The sequence below is a fragment of the Hoplias malabaricus genome, unplaced genomic scaffold, assembly GCF_029633855.1.
Source record: "Hoplias malabaricus isolate fHopMal1 unplaced genomic scaffold, fHopMal1.hap1 H_3, whole genome shotgun sequence".
Taxonomy (NCBI): domain Eukaryota; kingdom Metazoa; phylum Chordata; class Actinopteri; order Characiformes; family Erythrinidae; genus Hoplias; species Hoplias malabaricus.
Genome location: NW_027101326.1, coordinates 311,784 through 334,646, shown reverse-complemented (window position 1 = coordinate 334,646; position 22,863 = coordinate 311,784). Strand labels below are relative to the sequence as shown.

General features: G+C 42.5%; 1 protein-coding gene across 1 annotated transcript; it reads left to right on the top strand.

Moving 5' to 3' along the window:
- Window positions 1–238: 238 nt before the first annotated feature.
- Window positions 239–17,929, top strand: LOC136686060 (CD9 antigen-like). The gene is made up of 9 exons (XM_066659547.1): window positions 239–342; window positions 8,310–8,398; window positions 9,962–10,046; window positions 11,253–11,350; window positions 12,445–12,519; window positions 12,812–12,913; window positions 14,226–14,330; window positions 15,181–15,258; window positions 17,410–17,929. The coding sequence occupies exons 2-9, from the start codon at window positions 8,333–8,335 to the stop codon at window positions 17,488–17,490; spliced, it is 690 nt and encodes a 229-aa protein (XP_066515644.1). The 5' UTR covers window positions 239–342; window positions 8,310–8,332; the 3' UTR covers window positions 17,491–17,929.
- The last annotated feature ends 4,934 nt before the right edge of the window (window positions 17,930–22,863 follow it).

The following is a 22,863-nucleotide window of genomic DNA, read 5'->3' as shown; positions in this document are numbered from 1 at the left end:
AACTTTTTATATCAATAGTTCATAGTTAAAAGTAGATATCTTTTTATTATTATTATTATTATTATAAAAGGTACAAGTGGATGTATTTTGTCTGTTTTCATTTGCATTTCACAGCCCACATCACACTCTCCCAACCTTTCTGGACATGGGTTTGTAAAAGCAACTATTTATCATTTAACATTCCAAATACTGTTTGGGCTGAAAGAGGAAGTTTGATATTGGCCAATCAGAGCACTAAGTTTGAGGAAAAAGGCAGGGCCTGCTGAGTGCAGATGTAGATGCTGAGAGAGAAGAGGTGTAACAGAACACAAGGGAAGTATAATAATACAGTCCACCAGTGAGGTAAGTACAGCTCTGAACTCATCTTTCTGAATCATTTAAAAGTGTTTGGGCCTTTACGATTGGTAAATGTCCTAGGCAACTACCGTTACAAAAAAAATAGCCATACTTTCATCACAGTTTTATATACGGGTGTCCATATAAATCTCCGAATCAAACATCGATGCTTAGACTGTGTTGAAAAATGGCCAGGTTTGATCCTCTTGAGTTTTTGGCTTTGAATTTACTGAATTAAATTGTCAGATTTGAAAGGGCAATTTCAATTTTCTGCTTTGCTTAGAAAAGCTACATGAAGAGGACTGTTAGACGTAGGTGTAGGTCAGTTAATTGATTTAAGCCATGGCTGAAATTAGGCTGGGGCGCGAGGTGACCAACAGGTAGCGTCACTATCAAATCGCTCCAGAGTTGTGTGTTCGAGCTCCACTCCGAGTGACAGGAGTTTGGTGTGTTCTCCCCATGTCCTTGTAGATTTCTTCCAAGTGCTCCAGTTTCCTCCCACAGTCCAAAAACATGCTAGTATGTGTCTGTAGGTGTGAGTGTGTGAGTGAATGCGTGGGTTCCGAATAGGCTCTGGACCCACCACCACCTTGAACTGGACAATGTTACAGACAATTAATGAATATTTGACACAGAGAGAGAAGAATACACACTGGTGCCTTATTAAGAAAATACAAATATATCTACCCCAAGAGGCACATTTTTTAATCAACAAGTACCATGGCCGTCTGAACATTGCGATGTTAAGGTTGACAGGACAGAACACAACCCTGAAAAGTATTGTTGTGTATTCTTGTGTACTGTTAGGAAGTTCTTGATGAGGACCCATTACTGAAACTACAGCTAATGGCAGATCCTGCCCAAACCTTTCAGAGCATTTGCCAGTCAGACGACATATCGTCATGTTCTGCAGCAGGAAGTTTCAAGGGGAAATCTGCAAGCAGCCGCAAACTAATATAGAAAGTATCAAAGCAAGGAGGAAACAGCCTGAATGCATGAGGTTCTGAAATGTTTGTGTTCAGTGGAGACATGCAACAAATGCTAAAATGAGGGCCAGTCACTTTCACATGAATGTACTATTTTAAGTCTCTTAGAGAAATCAGAAACATCAGAGACGAGAAGTAAAATGTAATGTGTAATCCCATCCACAGAGCAAGGACAACCATGTTTCCTTTGATCTCTCAGGCTTGGATGTGTATGGCATCACAAGGGATTAAGCTGGGACATTGGTACTCTGCACTGGTGTCCAGTCCAGTGAAATTTAAAATTTGAGGGTTTGGGAAGCAGAAGAAGGTTCCATGGATAGGCACTGGTGTGAGCAAAAACCAGTACAATCCAGTAAAGTCCACGGCACTGGGGGGGTGTTTGGTGCAGCCATGGAGTATGACCTCTGGGCAACCCTAAGGCACCTGGAGTAGATATGATTTGAAGGCCCTGGATGTTAGAGGCTGTCATGTCACAGAAGTAACAGTGCCTCTGGATCGGTAAACCAGGTTACCGGTCCCCATATTTAGAAAGTAGGCCCAATAATCTGTCCGTTATCAAGGCATCACACTTCTCAGCCTTCGTGGGACGGTCTATGCCCTGGTAGAGGTCAAACCTCAGACTCAGTAGGAACCAAGTGGATTCCATCTTGGATATGGCATTGTGGACCAGTTCTTTACAGATGATTGAGGGTTCATGGAAACTTGCCACCTCAGTGTGCACATTTCTTGTGAATTTGGTGAATGTTTACTACCCTGTTTGCTGAGATATTCTATGACAAGGGCTCAGGCAATATAGGGTGCCCCGGGCCAGTACGGCAATCAGTTCAGACCTTGTACTCTCAGAGTGTGAGTTGTGCTAAGTTGTGAGTGTGTGCATCAAGTTAGTCTTGCTCAGCGTGGAAACTAGATTTCACTGCGGCTGATCCTTATTTCCACACCTAGTCATAAAGTAGCAACGTGTTGTCTTGGACAGGAAGGCATTGGAAGGTGTTAGTGACTCAGTGGTTATCTCTGCTATCTGCAGATGATTTTGTCCAGGGTTTTTATACAAAGGCCCACAGCATGCACCTGAGGTTTTTGAAGTTGGGTATGATGTGGTTGGTATGGTAACACCTTCATATCAGAGACCATGGTTATCTCCCAGAAAAAGGTGGTACCCTTTGGGAGCAAGAGCCTTCCCAAGCCATGAATTTCTGTTTCAATCTTGGGGTCTTGTTCATGAGTTTGCTTTAAAGATTGTGTGATCGACCATAGGCCAGGTACAACCGAAAAGTGGTGAAGAGGGAGCTGATCCATAAGCAAAGCTCTATTTACAATTCAATCCATCCCAGTAAACAATTAGCCGTTGATTCAACGTTGAAATAACGTAATGACTGTCATCTAATCAACGTTCTCTTAAGGTTGAAAATCAAAGTTGAAAAGACGTCCAAACACAGACACTGAAAAGACGACTATTAGACGTATTTTGGACGTCCATTGACGTTATTAATTGGTCCCGAAATAAATGACTTGTATAAAACGCGTTTTGGACGTCCACTGATGTTATCGACTGTTCACCACTTAAACTTATTAAGATGGATTTTGGACGTCCACTGACGTTTAAAATATGTCCTTGACGGACAGACTACGTTTAGACCTATTTTGAACGTCCAGGGACGTCCCTTGTTTACTGGGATGTCCCCAGCCTCACCTTCGGACATGAGTTTGGGTATGGCCAGGAAAAAGTGAGAAAGAGGATAAATGCGTGTGAAATGACTTTTCTCTGTCGTCAGAACAGATCTGCCTTTAACAGTAACAGGAAGTGCATGTGCAGGGTATGTCTCTGTCAATCTCTTTAAATCAATAAAAAAACTATCTGCAACATGCATGGAATAATGTATAGAAATAAGTGTAGATATAAATATAATTAAATACTAAATTGACAGTAGCTCGTTAGTAAGAGTGACATTCATAAACCACAATATTTACCTTAATCTACTGAAAATAACATTATAACATGGGAATAATGAGATCTGCACTACTTGATTTACTAACAATTTAAGGAATTCTTCTTTTTAAAAGACTTTAAAGGAGTAAACAACTACTAACTGTTTCTGTATTTAAAGTACATCACAAATTCTCAGTCCTAGCTGTTTTCATTTTCTTTTTACTCTAACTTTGTTAATTAGAACGCATGCATATCAGAGAAAACACCACAATATGCTGCAACACATAAATACCGAAATACTTACCGATATTACTGCAACTGGAGAATAGTTACAAAGTTAAACATAATTAGGATTAACTTCAGTGACAATGCCATTCAGCACAGTAAAAGATGATTTAATAAAACACTATTATGTTACAACATTAAATGTGTAAAATAAAATCCTACATCATGTGTTGGGTGAAACCAAACAAGCAAGAAACAAACAAACAAAAAAAAAACAAAACGATTAGTCACTTAATTAATGTTTATTTAAATGCAACTCATACAAAATCTAAAAACCTATCCAAAATAGCCTTTATTTGTGTGACAAAATCACCCCAAATCATTATCCCCACAAAACACACCACTGCAACACTAAGAAATTGAATCAGTTAAGATACAGCTAACTGTAGTGTCATAAATTTGATCGACCAAACTCATATTTGCAACATTGCCACATACATTTACAAATGCCTTCTTGGACTTCAAATGAAAGATGTTTGAACTATAATTTTAGTTCTTCCTGCAAATGCAGATATTCCTTTAAAGAGTCTCTGGTAGAACACTGAGAGTGAGGCTCGATTATCGCACTGAAAGTATCAGATTATCTGTGGGCTGAGCATCTGTAGTGGAGACTTACATGTGCGTATAACAACATCTTTTGAAAATGCCTAGCCATGTTCCTTTATTATATAACTGTGAAATTTTAATTTTTTTTATTTAATTTATTTAATTTTTTGAGACAAATGTCATAATATTTGTCATTTTTTAAAAAAACTTACAAGTTAGATTGACATTCTGCATTTTAAAGCTTTTTGTGTGCAATGTATCACTGTATTTCAAAACAAACACATTCTCCTGTTCTTTTGTCATTTAACAGCTGACTCGAAATGAAGTAGACTGAAAATTGCGAGTGAAGAATTTATTGATCACTGCTTTCTGCATGAGCTCCATCAGGAAAAAGCGCTGCAGTGCATGTGATCTTTGTAATATTATTAATATCAAAATTTATTTCAATAGTCCTTTTTATAAGTGATGTCACAAAGTTGCTTTACAGAATTGGAATTAGAACTTTTTGTATTATATATATCACACACACACACACACACACACACAGAGAAAGTTTGATTTTAGAATTACAAATTAAATAGTACACAAAAAAGCTTAAAAAAAACTTACGATAAGATAATACGAAATATTATCGTATACAAAATAATACGTAAAAAAACTTACATTACATACAAAAATTACATACAACAATAAAAGTGTTCATTTTAAGGTTTTAAAGTACCCTGGGGTCATATTAAAGAAACTAAGGAATCTTTTATATAGATTAACATAGTAAGTGTCTCAGAAAATTTTTTCTCAAAAAAATTATAGCGACATTTAAGGTGGAATGGAGTGTGATATTATTTAAGGTGGAATGGGCAGGAGGTTTGTAATTCTGTTTAGAATGGATTATTTTTGCATGCGATATCTTGTTTGTTGTACAAATTAAAAAGGGACTAAAGCAACATTTCTCCTCTCAGGCATGTTCTTACAAAACTAATACACAGTACATAAAGTGCTGCTTAATTAACATAATGAAATATATTATAAATAAAAATATTATATTTGAATATTTAGTTTTCTACAGTCATTTTTGAAGACATTTGCAACTCTTAATAGTTTTAGACATAAAATGCCAAATAATTAGTTTACTACAGAAAATGTATAACCTTTAAATTTAACATAAATTTAGATCTATTCCAAACTTTGAAACAGTTCTATTTGTCTACACTAATGTTGACATCACCGCGACCCTGAACTGGATAAGCGTTACAGATAATGAATGAATGAATGAATAATGTCGACATATCAGCAACTAATTGTAATTTGAAAACAGGCTAAAGAATGCCTGAAAAATATTTATAAAATGAGGATAACGTATGTGTCATTGAATAATAATTTGTATAGATAATATATTAATAAATATATTTTTAATATTTTACATGAAAATACTGAATTTCATTTAAGTGAAACTGCTTGTTATGTTGGAAGGACAGGCAATGGATGAACAGATGGAGCTGGCAGAGAAGTTCGTAAAGGACTGTTCTCTTTACTGAAGACCAATTGAAGAAGAAAAAGAAATAAATAAAAAGACAGGACAGAGACTGAGCTAAGCCCTCAATTCTTCAGAAATCATTTTAAAAATGACAAGGTTTATATATATAAAACCACCCCACATTACCTGTGGAGCTGCAGGTGGTTGTGTGCGCAGTAGAAGGCGTGGATGTGTCTGTAAATAAAATATGCTTTTGTCAACTCATTATGCCAAATTCTTACACTGTACCGTTTAAGCATTACATACGTCAGACTATTATTAGATACTGGTAACTGGTGCTTTTTTGATTCAGCAGTGGTTTAATTCATCAACACTATTGTATTACTGACCCAGGACACGCTAGAGAGATTATCCCACTCGGCTGGCCTGGCGATGCCTGGGGATTCCCCAGTAGGAATGAGTGAAAGTTGCAGATGCCAGAGATATTTGGGATTCCTTGCACACTCTGTTGCCACCGCAGTCCTGAAATAGATTTAGTGGAAAAGACGACAACCTCCAGCAGGTCCTCCTGAGGGATTCTCTCAGGTCTTCCCAAGCCAGCCAGGACACGAAATCCTTCTAATGTGTCCTGGGTCAAGCACCTCCCAGCACACGACGCCTGGTTCACCTACTGTTGGGGGCGTCCAGCGAGCATCTTCATCAGACACCTGACCTCCCTCAACTAGCAATGGAGCAATGATTCTAATCAAAATTCAGATTTGGAGGTGCTGATCTACATTCGGGCCTCTTACAACAGCGACGACACTTCCTTAGCCAGCCCTGCACCCCGCACCGACAAAGGCCACCCTGTCCCAGACTATACCTTGCCACCTTGTAACATGAATATTAGGAACAGGAGGAGAGAAAGCACAAGAAAGCAAGAGTGAGAGAACGCAAGCGCAACAGAGCAAGCTCAAGAGACAGAGGGTTGGAGGGAGGGGGGACCTGGGGGAGGTGTGGAAGGAGAGAGCGCAAGAGCACACAAGTGCAAGAAAGCAAGAGTGAAAGAACGCAAGCGCAACAGGGCAAGCACAAGAGAAAGCGAGCAGGGGGGGGGTGGCTAGAGGTGGAGGGAGAGAGAGCAAGTGCAAGAGATTTACTTTAGACATGTCTTGTAGGCCTAATATTTATGCATTGTACCAATGTTTAATGTGTTATGTTAATATGTTATCATCAGAATTACGCACCAAGCTTCGAGTAAACCTTCTCCAACTCCACCTTTCACTGAAACTATCTGCTCTTATTAATACACTGAGAAAGCTGTACAGAAAAAGAGCTTTAATACAAATAACCTCATGTACAATGCTCCACACTCACCTCTGAGTGGATTGTTTTTGTGATGAATCTGCGGTCAATCTCCTCGTACACTTCCTCAGTCCTGCACTTCCTCTTAGAGAGCACTGTGAGAGACAGAAACATGGAGCCAGGTCAGTGGAAGACTGATGACAGACTGAAGTTCTAAAGATGCTTAAAAGAATGTTGGATGGATTGTAGACTTCTGAATTTCTACTTCTGGAGCAAAAGGACAGGCAATGGAAAGACAAATGGAGCTGGCAGAGAAGTTTCCAAAGGATTGTTCTCTTCATTGACCAAACAACTGGGGGAAAAAATAATAAATGAAGGAATTAATTTATTTATTTAAAAAAGGATTGGACGGAAACTGAGCTGAGCCCTCAATTTTATGGAAATCATTTTAAAAATGATGAGATAAAATAAATAAATAAATAAATAAATCTTGGACAGGATTCAAACTGCTGGGGGACTCCAACGTTCGACAGGGTGGATTTACTGTGCTCACTTTGTTTAAATCATACCCCTTTAATTGTTCTTAGTTTGTCTTTCTGGGCAGTAAAACCTCTCACACCATTCAAATGTATCAAGGTGTCCCCCAAGAATCAATCTTCGGGACATGTTTAATCAGAATGTAACTGTTACCTCTGGGGCACACGTTAGGAAACAGCTTGGGTTTCAACTGTAATTCTAATGATACTCAAATCTACATCAGCACTAAAAGTTTTTAAAGTGTGAGAGTTTAATTGGAAAATAATTCATTTACATATCTAGTCATTTTAATATTAACATATGTGATGTTATAGTTTTACCTTCCACACAAGTGCATCATTTAAGAGTCATTTTTAATAGCATTTTTCCATCTGTGTTATTTTGTCAGTGACTTGGGCATTTTCTGATGTCATTGTTTGATGCTGAGTAATCTGTACGTGGATGGACTACTGCAACGCTCTTCTACCACAGTTCCTACTTGTTTATTTCACCTTCTAAATTTATTCTCAGAATTGCACTGGCTTCCGTCTGATCTCATATTTATTTTTAAACCTATTATTTATAGCTATTATTTTAAAAAGCAGTTCACGGTACAATTTAAGTGTGTCTCTTTTTAGCTGTACGCCACCTTGTGAAGCTTTAATCTCCTTTCTCTTCTATAAATTCTGTAAGTTCTTAAACTTGTGGAGCCACGAGGAGCACCTATAGGCTGTGGTTCACCTTTCTCAATTCTATAAAGAAAGCTCCTGTCTTAGTATTAACTCAATGAAAACTTACATTTTTTAATTACCTTAAAATTTGAGGAGTTGACTTTTCTTAAAAATATATTGTAGCTAAATAAGATTAAGTTGTATGAGATTTGGAGCAGATTTACAGCATATTGCACTGCTCTGAGTATAAAATTAAGTTTGAATTTTCCTCTGTGTCACACAAGGTGAAAGAAGAAAGGCAGTCATCATGTCTTGCAAAAGATGTGGACAGATGTGTAAAATCTTGCTCATCATTTTCAACATGCTGTTCTTGGTAAGTAGTCAGTTCCTCCTCTACTTTCATTCCATTGATAAATATATACAGTGTATATAAGAACTTTCTGTTCAAAATCATGGGCATTACTCCCAACTTCGGGGCCATAAAATCCTCCAATCATCTTAGAATGTTTCCCCAAATCTTTTGGAGTATGTGTCTGGGATTTTATGTCCAGTCAGGACTTTTGTGATGTCATATATTGATGTTGTACGAGGCCTGTCATGCAGGTGATGTCCCACCTCATATTTAAGGTGTTACAGTAGGGATTAGGTATGTGCTGGCCACTGTTGTTCAAAAATTTGTTCAAAATTTACAATCATTAAAATACTGTGGGTCACATTAATAATGTGCGCATTAATAATTATGTATGAATTAGAAGTTACCCTTCCCAGGAACTACCTCGAACCCTGAAAAACAGAATTCGGACCATTATCAAAACACACACACATTCACTCACACACACAGACACTTTTGAATCCCCAATTCACCTACCAACGTGTGTTCTTGGACTGTGGGAGGAAACTGGAGCACCCAGAGGAACCTAACGCAGACACAGGGAGAACACACCACACTCCTCACAGACAGTCACCCGGAGGAAACCCACGCAGACACGAAAAGAACACACCACACTCCTCACAGACAGTCACCTGAAGGAAACCCACGCAGACACAGAGAGAACACACCGCACTCATCACAGACAGTCACCTGTAGGAAACCCAAGCAGACACAGGGAGAACACACCACACTCCTCACAGACAGTCACCCGGAGGAAACCCACGCAGACACAGGGAGAACACAACACACTCCTCACAGACAGTCACCCGGAGGAAACCCACGCAGACACAGGGAGAACACACCACACTCCTCACAGACAGTCGCCCGGAGGAAACCCACGCAGACACAGGGAGAACACACCACACTCCTCACAGACAGTCGCCCGGAGGAAACCCACGCAGACACAGAGAGAACACACCACACTCCTCACAGACAGTCACCCGGAGGAAACCCACGCAGACACAGGGAGAACACACCACACTCCTCACAGACAGTCACCCGGAGGAAATCCACGCAGACACAGGGAGAACACACCACACTCCTCACAGACAGTCACCCGGAGGAAACCCACGCAGACACAGGGAGAACACACCACACTCCTCACAGACAGTCACCCGGAGGAAACCCACGCAGACACAGGGAGAACACACCACACTCCTCACAGACAGTCACCCGGAGGAAACCCACGCAGACACAGGGAGAACACACCACACTCCTCACAGACAGTCACCCGGAGCGGAACCCACGCAGACACAGGGAGAACACACCACACTCCTCACAGACAGTCACCCGGAGCGGAAATCGAACCCACTTCCAAGCTATGTATTTAATTAAATAATTTTTAAATGGCAGAAATAAATATTTTCAAGAATTAATCCTTAACTGTGGATTATAACCAAACTATTTAAACTCTAATTTCGATGTTTTAACTAATGAAAGTCCAGCATAATTCACAAATGCAATTCAACAACAGAATATATATATAACTCCCTCTGTTTCCATCAGCTGGTGGGGCTTGCAATGCTTTGTGGGGGTTTGTATCTGAGGTTCAGTGCTGAAGAACCCACCAGCATGGATTATCACAATGGAGGTAAGAATTGTCTTAATTTTGTTTTTAGTAAACAGCATAAAACTGAGCTTTGTGCATCCGTGTGTTGTTAGAGGGGATTTATTTATATATATATTTCCCTGGGGTAAATTTGGTAGCTCATACCTGGAACTGGGTACTTTTTTAGTACTTGCCCACTCATGGTTCCAGGTTAGCTGAGTGGTGACTCCACCATGATGTGTAAACATCACAGAGCACTGATTGGCCAGAAAGACTTATTGATTATAATTAGGGTGATCAGATCTGAGATGGTGAAAAAAGATGACACGTCTCGGGGGGTGAGGTATTCTTAGCTGAACCCATGTGTGCTTTTAGGTCCTTTACACCTCTATTCACTACACAAAACATGGGAATTTCTTTTTTTACTTCATCCGAGAACTTACATTTACGTTTCGGCATAGCTGCTCGAGATGAGGGTGGGTACATGAGCTTTGCCTGACGTAAACAAGGACTACTGACGTGCAGACTGACCAATTAAATGTGTACAGAGAAGGTTATCAACCAATAACGGTAGCTCTACAGTCAGACCGTCCAATCAGAGGATTTTAGGCTACTTCACCACGCCCCCTTCTCACTCAAGCGAACCAATCGGAGTAGGGGAGGGCGGGACTAGTTTATGAACGAAACTTCTCGAAGTTCTATGTAAGCTCTAGAAAAACAAAATGCCGGACGTTTGTGAAATTCCGCCCAGACATTATTTTAAAGTCTAAAAAGAAGGACATGTCCGGGTAAAAGAGGACGTCTGGTTAAGTCTATTATAATGAACTGCAGAAATCCAGCAAAAACTCACATTGAAGAAAGAAAAACAAAAACAAAACAGAGCACACAAAGAAGTGTAAACAACACCTAACATTCCTGCAGCTGTGGATTCCAAAGTGGTTCCTGTGTTTACGACGTCACCAGCTACATTTCAGGGGACAGCTTTTGTGGTGGAAAACAAACCAGGGACCAATATATAAGCGGAGCCGAGTAGTCGAGAAGAGTAGGTACTGTGCAGTGGAAAAGCGCTGTAAGACGTATTTCTTACGTATTTTTATGGATGGTATTTTGATTCAGTCTTTCACACTGAGCCTGTAAATAATGCAGTGCTTTTCTACACGAAAGATCTGACGTATCCAAGCTCACCTGTTTCTTCTGAAATTGAAAAATGCACTTGTTCATCCTCTGATTATTTTTCCTCTTTCTCAGCGGTGAATGCGGTGATAGTGGTGGGAACTTTGCTGCTGGTGGCTGCAATTATTGGAGTTTCTGGCTCTTACTTTGAAAATAAACATGCACTGGTAGTGGTAAGGAAACACACACATTCACAGCACAATTTCACACAGCTATTGGAAGAAAATAAAGACCCTCTCAGAAGCATGAAGTCACTTTCCAACAGGGGAAAAAAAAAAGTAAAAGCAAATCCTAATCACAGCATCAACACAGCACAGCACAGCATGCACTAAAACTTTACCATTCAAGTCATTTATAACATGAAATATGTCACTGAAATGATTTATTTAAAGCAATTACACTATGCTATATTCATTCATTCATTGTCTGTAACCCTTATCCAGTTCAGGGTTGCGGTGGGTCCAGAGCCTACCTGGAATCATTGGGCGCAAGACAGGAATACACCCTGGAGGGTGCGCCAGTCCTTCACAGGGCGACACACACAGGCACACTCACACCTACGGACACTTTTGAGCCGCCAATCCACCTACCAACGTGTGTTTTTGGACTGTGGGAGGAAACCAGAGCACCCGGAGGAAACCCATGCAGACACAGAGAGAACACACCACACTCCTCACAGACAGTCACCCGGAGGAAACCCACGCAGACACAGAGAGAACACACCACACTCCTCACAGACAGTCACCTGGAGGAAACCCATGCAGACACAGAGAACACACCACACTCCTCACAGACAGTCACCTGGAGGAAACCCATGCAGACACAGAGAACACACCACACTCCTCACAGACAGTCACCCGGAGGAAACCCACGCAGACACAGAGAGAACACACCCCACTCCTCACAGACAGTCACCTGGAGGAAACCCATGCAGACACAGAGAACACACCACACTCCTCACAGACAGACCCCAGGAGGAAACCCACGCAGACACAGAGAGAACACACCACACTCCTCACAGACAGACCCCAGGAGGAAACCCACGCAGACACAGAGAGAACACACCACACTCCTCACAGACAGTCACCCGGAGGAAACCCACGCAGACACAGAGAGAACACACCACACTCCTCACAGACAGTCACCCGGAGAAAACCCACGCAGACACAGAGAGTGCTCAAGATAATGTTGTATTTAGAACTAAAAAACATGCAAATAGTGTATGGATGGAAATGGATATGATTTCTCTTGTCTTTCTTTTCTTTAGTATTCCTGTTTACTGAGCAGTAAAGCTATACTGGCAGTCATTGCTGGTGTACTCTCCTCAGTTTACATTCAGAAGGTACACACACACACAAACTAAATTGTGTGAAATGAAAAATGTTGGATAAATTAGCTTTTCTTACAGCGTTATAACACTGAGGGTCTACAATTTTACATCTAGAGTGTGTGTGGATTAATGTTGTTTTTATTGTAAAGCGTCTTTAGGGTTTTCTAGAAAGGCGCTATATGAGTAACGTTAAATAAATAAATGACAAATAGAAAATTTAAATTGAATCCTATCATTACAACAACGTTTTATTGGATGTTGGTCTTTTAATATTTTTAATGCTTTTGTGTGTTTTTTTTTGTAGTTTTCCAGCTACGTAGTGGACTTTTACACCACCATCTACAGCCAGTTCCAGACTAAGAAAGACTTCATCCGTTCCATTATCCTCCTAGTGTTCCATTACACTGTATGAGCCTCACGAACTTATTCTGTTGTATAACAGTGTTCATGTTTCACACACACATTCGGTTCAGTAATCACTGTATGAGACTTGTGGTATGATGTGGAAGCACTAGGGCACTTTCTGGAAGTAAATGGGTCTAGATCCCTGCAACATTTGGCTGTGAAATTCAGTTCTGCAGGTGACAGCAGTGGAATAATGAACCCTAGGACCTCATCATAACATTACTCTGCATTCAGATGTGTGTGAGACTGGTGGCCTGTTTATTTATTGATTGATTTATTGTAACTGCTTATCGAGGTCATGGTGAGTTTGGAGCCAATCTGGGAAAAATTGATTCAGCACGGTGGCGCAGCAGATAGGTGTCGCACTCACAAAGTTCCATGGACCTGAAGGTTGTGGATTCAAGTCCTGCTCCGGGTGACTGTCTGTGAGGAGTGTGGTGTGTTCTCTCTGTGTCTGCGTGGGTTTCCTCCGGGTGACTGTCTGTGAGGAGTGTGGTGTGTTCTCTCTGTGTCTGCGTGGGTTTCCTCCGGGTGACTGTCTGTGAGGAGTGTGGTGTGTTCTCTCTGTGTCTGCGTGGGTTTCCTCCGGGTGACTGTCTGTGAGGAGTGTGGTGTGTTCTCCCTGTGTCTGCGTGGGTTTCCTCCGGGTGACTGTCTGTGAGGAGTGTGGTGTGTTCTCCCTGTGTCTGCGTGGGTTTCCTCCAGGTGACTGTCTGTGAGGAGTGTGGTGTGTTCTCCCTGTGTCTGCGTGGGTTTCCTCCGGGTGACTGTCTGTGAGGAGTGTGGTGTATTCTCCCTGTGTCTGCGTGGGTTTCCTCCAGGTGACTGTGAGGAGTGTGGTGTGTTCTCCCTGTGTCTGCGTGGGTTTCCTCCAGGTGACTGTCTGTGAGGAGTGTGGTGTATTCTCCCTGTGTCTGCGTGGGTTTCCTCCAGGTGCTCTGGTTTCCTCCCACGGTTCAAAAACACGTTTTTAGGTGGATTGGCGACTCAAAAGTGTCTGTAGGTTTGTGAGTGTGTGTCTGTGTTGCCTTGTGAAGGACTGGCGCCCCCTCCAGGTTGTATTCCCGCCTTGCACCCAATGATTCCAGGTAGGCTCTGGACCCACCGCGACCCTGAACTGGATAAGGGTTACAGACAATGAATGAATAAATAAATATATATATATGTTTAGTATATAACACAACGGTGATTTTCTAGTGTTCCAAATAAAAACCACTTTAATGAATATCAGTGCCTGCCACAGAATTAAATTGGCATATAATGCATGTTTAAAAATTACAAGCTTCATTTTGTGTGTGTGTGTTTGTATCCAGTTTGACTGCTGTGGATTAGGAGACAGTCAGGAAATACTCATGCAAAAGAATGTTACCTGCACTCACGGGTGCTCAGTGCTGGGAATATCAGTATCCAACTCTACTGTAAGTCACAAACATACTCTCACTGTCTAATGAGAAACATGGTTCTCCATTTTGGTCAATTTTTGTTTTATTACATCATTTGAACACAGATGCTTTCCTTCAGTGTGAGGAAATTTAAATGGAAATGCTCCAAAATAAAAATAAAAATCAAATATGTTTTACATTGATTTCCCTTGAAATTTAAGAAGGTTTTTTAATCCTTTTCTTATAAAGATACTATTTTTGGAGAAATGTTTTTTATTTTTCATTTGAGAGCAAAGATATTAATCTGCTTTACACCTGCCATATTCTTCTTATGTTATATATTCAAATTATAGCAGAAAACTACTGAAGACCATACACTAGACTTTATAAAATTAAAGGAAGTATTTTGATACATTAATCACTAAAAAATGTACCATCCCACCAATTGAGTTATGCACCACAGGAATTATTTTTTATGTTAAATATATGTTCATTATTCTTAAAATCATTCTGTACTTGTATTTTTACCTTAAAACTACGGTCCCAAAAGCACTGTGATGTTTCACAGACTTTTATTATGGAAAATAGAGCCTCTGTCGTTGCTACTCATTGCTCAGCACTACAGAAAGTACACTATGTAGCATTTGGAGGAGGGTAGAAAACCACCCCCTCTCCCTCACCACTTTCCCTAGATTTTAGGACAGCGCTGTAAAAGTCAGGGGAGCCAAGGAGCAAATATAATAAATCTTACCTATTGTTCCTTTAAACATCCTGTCTCCTATTCCATCAGGAGCCAGGATCTACCTTACTTTAACATGTTTGACCCTAGCAGAAGTCTCATGTCCATTGCCCACCAACCTGTGTGTGTGTGTGTGTTTGTATACAGAACTGCACAGCTGCGATCCTAAAAGACTTGCAGGTGTCTTCGGTGCTGGGAGGATTTTTTGGAATCAGTGTTGCCTTGGTGAGTTATACATACACACTCAGTGGCAGCTTCACCGTTGTGTTATTTGTGTGCAGAGGGGGACTGGGATCAGAATTGTCTCCTTCAATCTATGATCACCAGTCACACTATGGTTTAGCTGAACTACAGCATGATCAACCTGACCAAGCTAGACAACCAGCATGACCAGCACCACCAAGCATGACCTAAATCAAATGCAGCATACGCTATGCTAGTCAAGACTTAAGCAGCTAGCTTACCGGCATAATGTATGTTTTGCCTAAATGACCAGCTTTCCAACCACCCTGACCATTAAAGACCAGCCCAAGACATCTACAATGAGCTAAAATGAGGTCTTAGGCTGGATTTTTCAGCAGGGGAATCTTGACATTGGAATATTCCTGTGCAATCAGTGAGAAAGAAAATCCACTGATGGGTTAGCCTGGCCGTTTAGCACACTAAGGTGCTCAGCTGACTTCACTGAGCTCTTCCTTTGTACACTGAGGCACTCACCATCTGAGTTCCTACATCTCGGATGTTGTTGTTTTTTTTTTTTTTTGTGGTGCATGTCTTCCTTGCAGATCTTTAGGGCTGGCAGAATTGACGGCTGAGCCTCAAAAGCGTGAATTGGTACTTAATAGGTGTGTGGTGCAGGGCCTTTTAAACTTGCAGTATAAGGTGTTAAGATCATTAGCCAGCAGATGACACCCTATTGTTTTGTAGCTGTGGGGATTTGCAGGTTCTTCAAGAACCTTGATGGCTCATTGGTGGACATCACAATGCTCGGCTTAATGTTTTTTAGCTCCAGTTTCCAGCTCTAACATCCTTGGACCTGGATTGTCTTGTATAATCCACTAATCTTGAATTATCTCGGATTAACTTGGATTCTACACACAAAAACATAACCAAGATGGAGTTGTTATGTGTAGAATCCAAGTTAATCTGAGATCATTCAAGATTAGTGGATTATAGAAGGCAGGTCCAAGGATATTAGAGCTGGAAACTGGAGCTATACAGGACTACAGTCAGGAGTTCGTATTCATAACGCATGACTCCTAAGTTAAAAGACCTGTACTGACCTTTTCAAAACTCCCTTTCCCTCAGGTGCCATCTGCTGTTTGCTAGGCTGCATCTGTATATAAGAATATGTCCTTAATGACTTGCCTGTTTATACATAAGGCTTGAATTGCAGGGTGAAATTAAAAATTTGAAAGTATGTTGAGTCCAAGTTTCATATTATAAACTTTTATGCTGCCTGTTATACATGCAAAATGAGTTTACAAAATATTTCTGTCATTGCTTGTACAATTTTAGCCATCAGAAACAAACAAAGCATACATTTTCCTGTGAATTTTTTTCTACTAATGAGGTGAGTCAGGATGATAACAAAAGTATTTTATAAATGGCTAAAACTTACCACCACACAGCTCCAGGGGCCAGATTCCCGCTCCGGGTGACTGTCTGTGAGGAGTGTGGTGTGTTCTCCCTGTGTCTGCGTGGGTTTCCTCCGGGTGACTGTCTGTGAGGAGTGTGGTGTGTTCTCCCTGTGTCTGCGTGGGTTTCCTCCGATGACTGTCTGTGAGGAGTGTGGTGTGTTCTCCCTGTGTCTGCGTGGGTTTCCTCCGGGTGACTGTCTGTGAGGAGTGTGGTGTGTTCTCCCTGTGTGTGTGTGGGTTTCCTCCGGGTGCTCCGGTTCCCTCCCACAGTCCAAAAAACACACGATGGTAGGTGGATTGGTGACTCAAAAGTGTCCGCAGGTGTGTCTGTGTTGCCCTGTGAAGGACTGGCGCCCCCTCCAGGGTGTATTCCCGCCTTGTGCCCAATGATTCCAGGTAGGCTCTGAACCCACTGTGACCCTGAACTGTATAAGGGTTACAGATAATGAATGAATGAATAAATAAAACTTACAACACCCCAAATCATATCTGCTCTGTGGTGGTCCTGGCCACTGAAGAGCAGGGTGAAAAAGGTACATGAGAAACAGGTGGACTAGAGTCTGTAATTGTAGAACTACAAAGTGCTCCTGTGTGGTTAGTGAAGCTGATAACACGTATATAGAGAGAGAGCTTGACACTAATTTGAAATTCTTACAGAAAAGTCGATAGAAAGTAACTTGATTATGCTGCTGTTCCTGAGATTTAAAAAAGCCTCTTATTTCCCCCTCTCTGTCAGTTGTTGCCGTTGGTCTGCAGTGTTGTGATGTGCTGTAATCTAAGGAACAGATTTTCCTACCCAAGAAGGATTGACTACTGATGACCTGTTGCAGCACACCTCCATGGCTCTCCTCTTCTTTCCTCTCTTCCTTCTCCTTCTCCTGTCCAGAAGATTTGTCCAGGCAGTCAAGCCGGGTGGACACCAAGCAATTTGCACACACACACACACACAAAAACTCATTCCTAACCTCAGTGTACTGCTTGCTAGATCAGAATCAGCTGGTACTTGATGTTTAAACATAATGTGTATTATCTGAAACATATTCCATGTAGCACTGCATTATTTACATTTTGTCTGCAATCCCCCACCTAGCTACCAGAGGTCGTGATGACAACACAGTTGTTAAAGCCACCTGCTCTTCATCATCCTCTGTAATCAGTCCCCATTTATATTCTCTGAACACGGGAAACCAATGTGAAATAATGCCATTAATTCTGTTCTTGTTTTCCATATACTATTTTGCCTATTTCTATTTTGTTTCAGTGTTTTTTTTTAATTGTAGTTTTTAATTTAAATTAATAAAAGGCCAGATATATTTCTGTGATGAATGTCAGAGTATTATTTTGCATTTCCTAAAGCCTGTGGTTATTTCAGGCTTCTTGTTACAAGAATAAATGTTTGTGTTTGTTTATATTGCTATTTGTAAACACTCTGATATAAATGCAGCTTGTTTTTAATATTATTATTAATGTTTATTCATTCATTGTCTGTAAACACTTATCCAGTTCAGGGTCGCGGTGAGTCCGGAGCCTACCCTATAGATATATGACAAGTAATATTGTGATTTAGAAAGAGTTGGATACATGACGCGCAGCAGGTAGGTGTCGCAGTCACAGAGCTCCAGGGGCCTAGAGGTTGTGGGGTTCGATTCCCGCTCCGGGTGACTGTCTGTGAGGAGTGTGGTGTGTTCTTTCTGTGTCTGCGTGGGTTTCCTCCGGGTGACTGTCTGTGAGGAGTGTGGTGTGTTCTCCCTGTGTCTGCGTGGGTTTCCTCCGGGTGACTGTCTGTGAGGAGTGTGGTGTGTTCTCCCTGTGTCTGCGTGGGTTTCCTCCGGGTGACTGTCTGTGAGGAGTGTGGTGTGTTCTCCCTGTGTCTGCGTGGGTTTCCTCTGGGTGACTGTCTGTGAGGAGTGTGGTGTGTTCTCCCTGTGTCTGCGTGGGTTTCCTCCGGGTGACTGTCTGTGAGGAGTGTGGTGTGTTCTCCCTGTGTCTGCGTGGGTTTCCTCCGGGTGACTGTCTGTGAGGAGTGTGGTGTGTTCTCCCTGTGTCAGCGTGGGTTTCCTCCGGGTGACTGTCTGTGAGGAGTGTGGTGTGTTCTCCCTGTGTCTGCCTGGGTTTCCTCCGGGTGACTGTCTGTGAGGAGTGTGGTGTGTTCTCCCTGTGTCTGCGTGGGTTTCCTCCGGGTGACTGTCTGTGAGGAGTGTGGTGTGTTCTCCCTGTGTCTGCGTGGGTTTCCTCCGGGTGACTGTCTGTGAGGAGTGTGGTGTGTTCTCCCACTGTCTGCGTGGGTTTCCTCCGGGTGACTGTCTGTGAGGAGTGTGGTGTGTTCTCCCTGTGTCTGCGTGGGTTTCCTCCGGGTGACTGTCTGTGAGGAGTGTGGTGTGTTCTCCCTGTGTGTGTGTGGGTTTCCTCCGGGTGCTCCGGTTCCCTCCCACAGTCCAAAAAACACACGATGGTAGGTGGATTGGTGACTCAAAAGTGTCCGCAGGTGTGTCTGTGTTGCCCTGTGAAGGACTGGCGCCCCCTCCAGGGTGTATTCCCGCCTTGTGCCCAATGATTCCAGGTAGGCTCTGAACCCACTGTGACCCTGAACTGTATAAGGGTTACAGATAATGAATGAATGAATAAATAAAACTTACAACACCCCAAATCATATCTGCTCTGTGGTGGTCCTGGCCACTGAAGAGCAGGGTGAAAAAGGTACATGAGAAACAGGTGGACTAGAGTCTGTAATTGTAGAACTACAAAGTGCTCCTGTGTGGTTAGTGAAGCTGATAACACGTATATAGAGAGAGAGCTTGACACTAATTTGAAATTCTTACAGAAAAGTCGATAGAAAGTAACTTGATTATGCTGCTGTTCCTGAGATTTAAAAAAGCCTCTTATTTCCCCCTCTCTGTCAGTTGTTGCCGTTGGTCTGCAGTGTTGTGATGTGCTGTAATCTAAGGAACAGATTTTCCTACCCAAGAAGGATTGACTACTGATGACCTGTTGCAGCACACCTCCATGGCTCTCCTCTTCTTTCCTCTCTTCCTTCTCCTTCTCCTGTCCAGAAGATTTGTCCAGGCAGTCAAGCCGGGTGGACACCAAGCAATTTGCACACACACACACACACAAAAACTCATTCCTAACCTCAGTGTACTGCTTGCTAGATCAGAATCAGCTGGTACTTGATGTTTAAACATAATGTGTATTATCTGAAACATATTCCATGTAGCACTGCATTATTTACATTTTGTCTGCAATCCCCCACCTAGCTACCAGAGGTCGTGATGACAACACAGTTGTTAAAGCCACCTGCTCTTCATCATCCTCTGTAATCAGTCCCCATTTATATTCTCTGAACACGGGAAACCAATGTGAAATAATGCCATTAATTCTGTTCTTGTTTTCCATATACTATTTTGCCTATTTCTATTTTGTTTCAGTGTTTTTTTTTAATTGTAGTTTTTAATTTAAATTAATAAAAGGCCAGATATATTTCTGTGATGAATGTCAGAGTATTATTTTGCATTTCCTAAAGCCTGTGGTTATTTCAGGCTTCTTGTTACAAGAATAAATGTTTGTGTTTGTTTATATTGCTATTTGTAAACACTCTGATATAAATGCAGCTTGTTTTTAATATTATTATTAATGTTTATTCATTCATTGTCTGTAAACACTTATCCAGTTCAGGGTCGCGGTGAGTCCGGAGCCTACCCTATAGATATATGACAAGTAATATTGTGATTTAGAAAGAGTTGGATACATGACGCGCAGCAGGTAGGTGTCGCAGTCACAGAGCTCCAGGGGCCTAGAGGTTGTGGGGTTCGATTCCCGCTCCGGGTGACTGTCTGTGAGGAGTGTGGTGTGTTCTTTCTGTGTCTGCGTGGGTTTCCTCCGGGTGACTGTCTGTGAGGAGTGTGGTGTGTTCTCCCTGTGTCTGCGTGGGTTTCCTCCGGGTGACTGTCTGTGAGGAGTGTGGTGTGTTCTCCCTGTGTCTGCGTGGGTTTCCTCCGGGTGACTGTCTGTGAGGAGTGTGGTGTGTTCTCCCTGTGTCTGCGTGGGTTTCCTCTGGGTGACTGTCTGTGAGGAGTGTGGTGTGTTCTCCCTGTGTCTGCGTGGGTTTCCTCCGGGTGACTGTCTGTGAGGAGTGTGGTGTGTTCTCCCTGTGTCTGCGTGGGTTTCCTCCGGGTGACTGTCTGTGAGGAGTGTGGTGTGTTCTCCCTGTGTCAGCGTGGGTTTCCTCCGGGTGACTGTCTGTGAGGAGTGTGGTGTGTTCTCCCTGTGTCTGCCTGGGTTTCCTCCGGGTGACTGTCTGTGAGGAGTGTGGTGTGTTCTCCCTGTGTCTGCGTGGGTTTCCTCCGGGTGACTGTCTGTGAGGAGTGTGGTGTGTTCTCCCTGTGTCTGCGTGGGTTTCCTCCGGGTGACTGTCTGTGAGGAGTGTGGTGTGTTCTCCCACTGTCTGCGTGGGTTTCCTCCGGGTGACTGTCTGTGAGGAGTGTGGTGTGTTCTCCCTGTGTCTGCGTGGGTTTCCTCCGGGTGACTGTCTGTGAGGAGTGTGGCGTGTTCTCTCCGTGTCTGTGTGGGTTTCCTCCGGGTGACTGTCTGTGAGGAGTGTGGTGTGTTCTCCCTGTGTCTGCGTGGGTTTCCTCCGGGTGACTGTCTGTGAGGAGTGTGGTGTGTTCTCCCTGTGTCTGCGTGGGTTTCCTCCGGGTGACTGTCTGTGAGGAGTGTGGTGTGTTCTCCCACTGTCTGCGTGGGTTTCCTCCGGGTGACTGTCTGTGAGGAGTGTGGTGTGTTCTCCCTGTGTCTGCGTGGGTTTCCTCCGGGTGACTGTCTGTGAGGAGTGTGGCGTGTTCTCTCCGTGTCTGTGTGGGTTTCCTCCGGGTGACTGTCTGTGAGGAGTGTGGTGTGTTCTCCCTGTGTCTGCGTGGGTTTCCTCCGGGTGACTGTCTGTGAGGAGTGTGGTGTGTTCTCCCTGTGTCTGCGTGGGTTTCCTCCGGGTGACTGTCTGTGAGGAGTGTGGTGTGTTCTCTCCGTGTCTGCGTGGGTTTCCTCCGGATGCTCCGGTTTCCTCCCACAGTCCAAAAACACACGTTGGTAGGTGGATTGACGACTCAAAAGTGTCCGTAGGTGTGAGTGAATGTGCGAGTGTCTGTGTTGCTCTGTGAAGGACTGGTGCCCCCTCCAGGGTGTATTCCCGCCTTGCGCCCAATGATTCCAGGTAGGCTGTGGACTCACCGCGACCCTGAACTGGATAAGGGCTACAGATAATGAATGAATGAATGGATACATGGAATGGAAACTAAAATATCCTGGGCTAATTTTTGAGTGCCCTGTGCTCCTCTGAAAAACATTGAAGAAGTATAATCATTGCTCTTTCTTTCTCTATGATTTGGGTGGTGGATCATTCTCAGCGCTGCAGTGACACTGACGTGGTGGTGGTGGTGTGTTAGTGTGTGTTGTGCTGGCGCGAGTGGATCAGACACAGCAGTGTTGCTGCTGCTCTCATATGGTCATAATGTTAAAGGTCAATCTGTGTATATTCAGTAGATTTCGGATTCTGGCATTTAGTTTAATTATTGTTCAGTGCAAAGGCAAAACATACATCAGAAATAGAAGAAATGACTGTTAATTTCAGTTTTCTAATCTCAGTAAAAGGTCAATTTATACATGTCATTGAAAAATACAGCTCCATAATTCCTAAAATATTAATAATATAATAAGTTTCACAATCAGTATGGGATCCTGGTTTGAAAAGAAAGGTTTTAAGAGGAAAAAAGCTGTCAAATATCACAGCTTTTTCAAAACAACACCTTCAATTATTTTTTTTAACCGGCCTCACGAACATTTAATAGGTCATGTTTTTATTTACTTTTATTATGTGTGGTATTTTATAGTTTATTAAATTATTTAGCAGTCTTGGCTTGCAATATCTTTCCTTTCCTTGTAAAAGATATTAAGTGTCTCCATTGTTTCTGTGACTTTCACTTTCATCTCCCATAGTTCTGCGGTTTTCTCTAAATCCAAGCATTGTTAAGTTTCGATTCTCTAGCCGCACAAACAGAGCACAGCGGAGGGAGAGCGGTGGGATCAAATCTCAATACAGAGCCGAGCACTTGAGCGGCACAGGGCTTGGACCAATCAGAAAGCTGGCTTGAGACACGGGTGCAGGGATTTGACCAATCAGTGCGCATGTTTATGGAGAAGG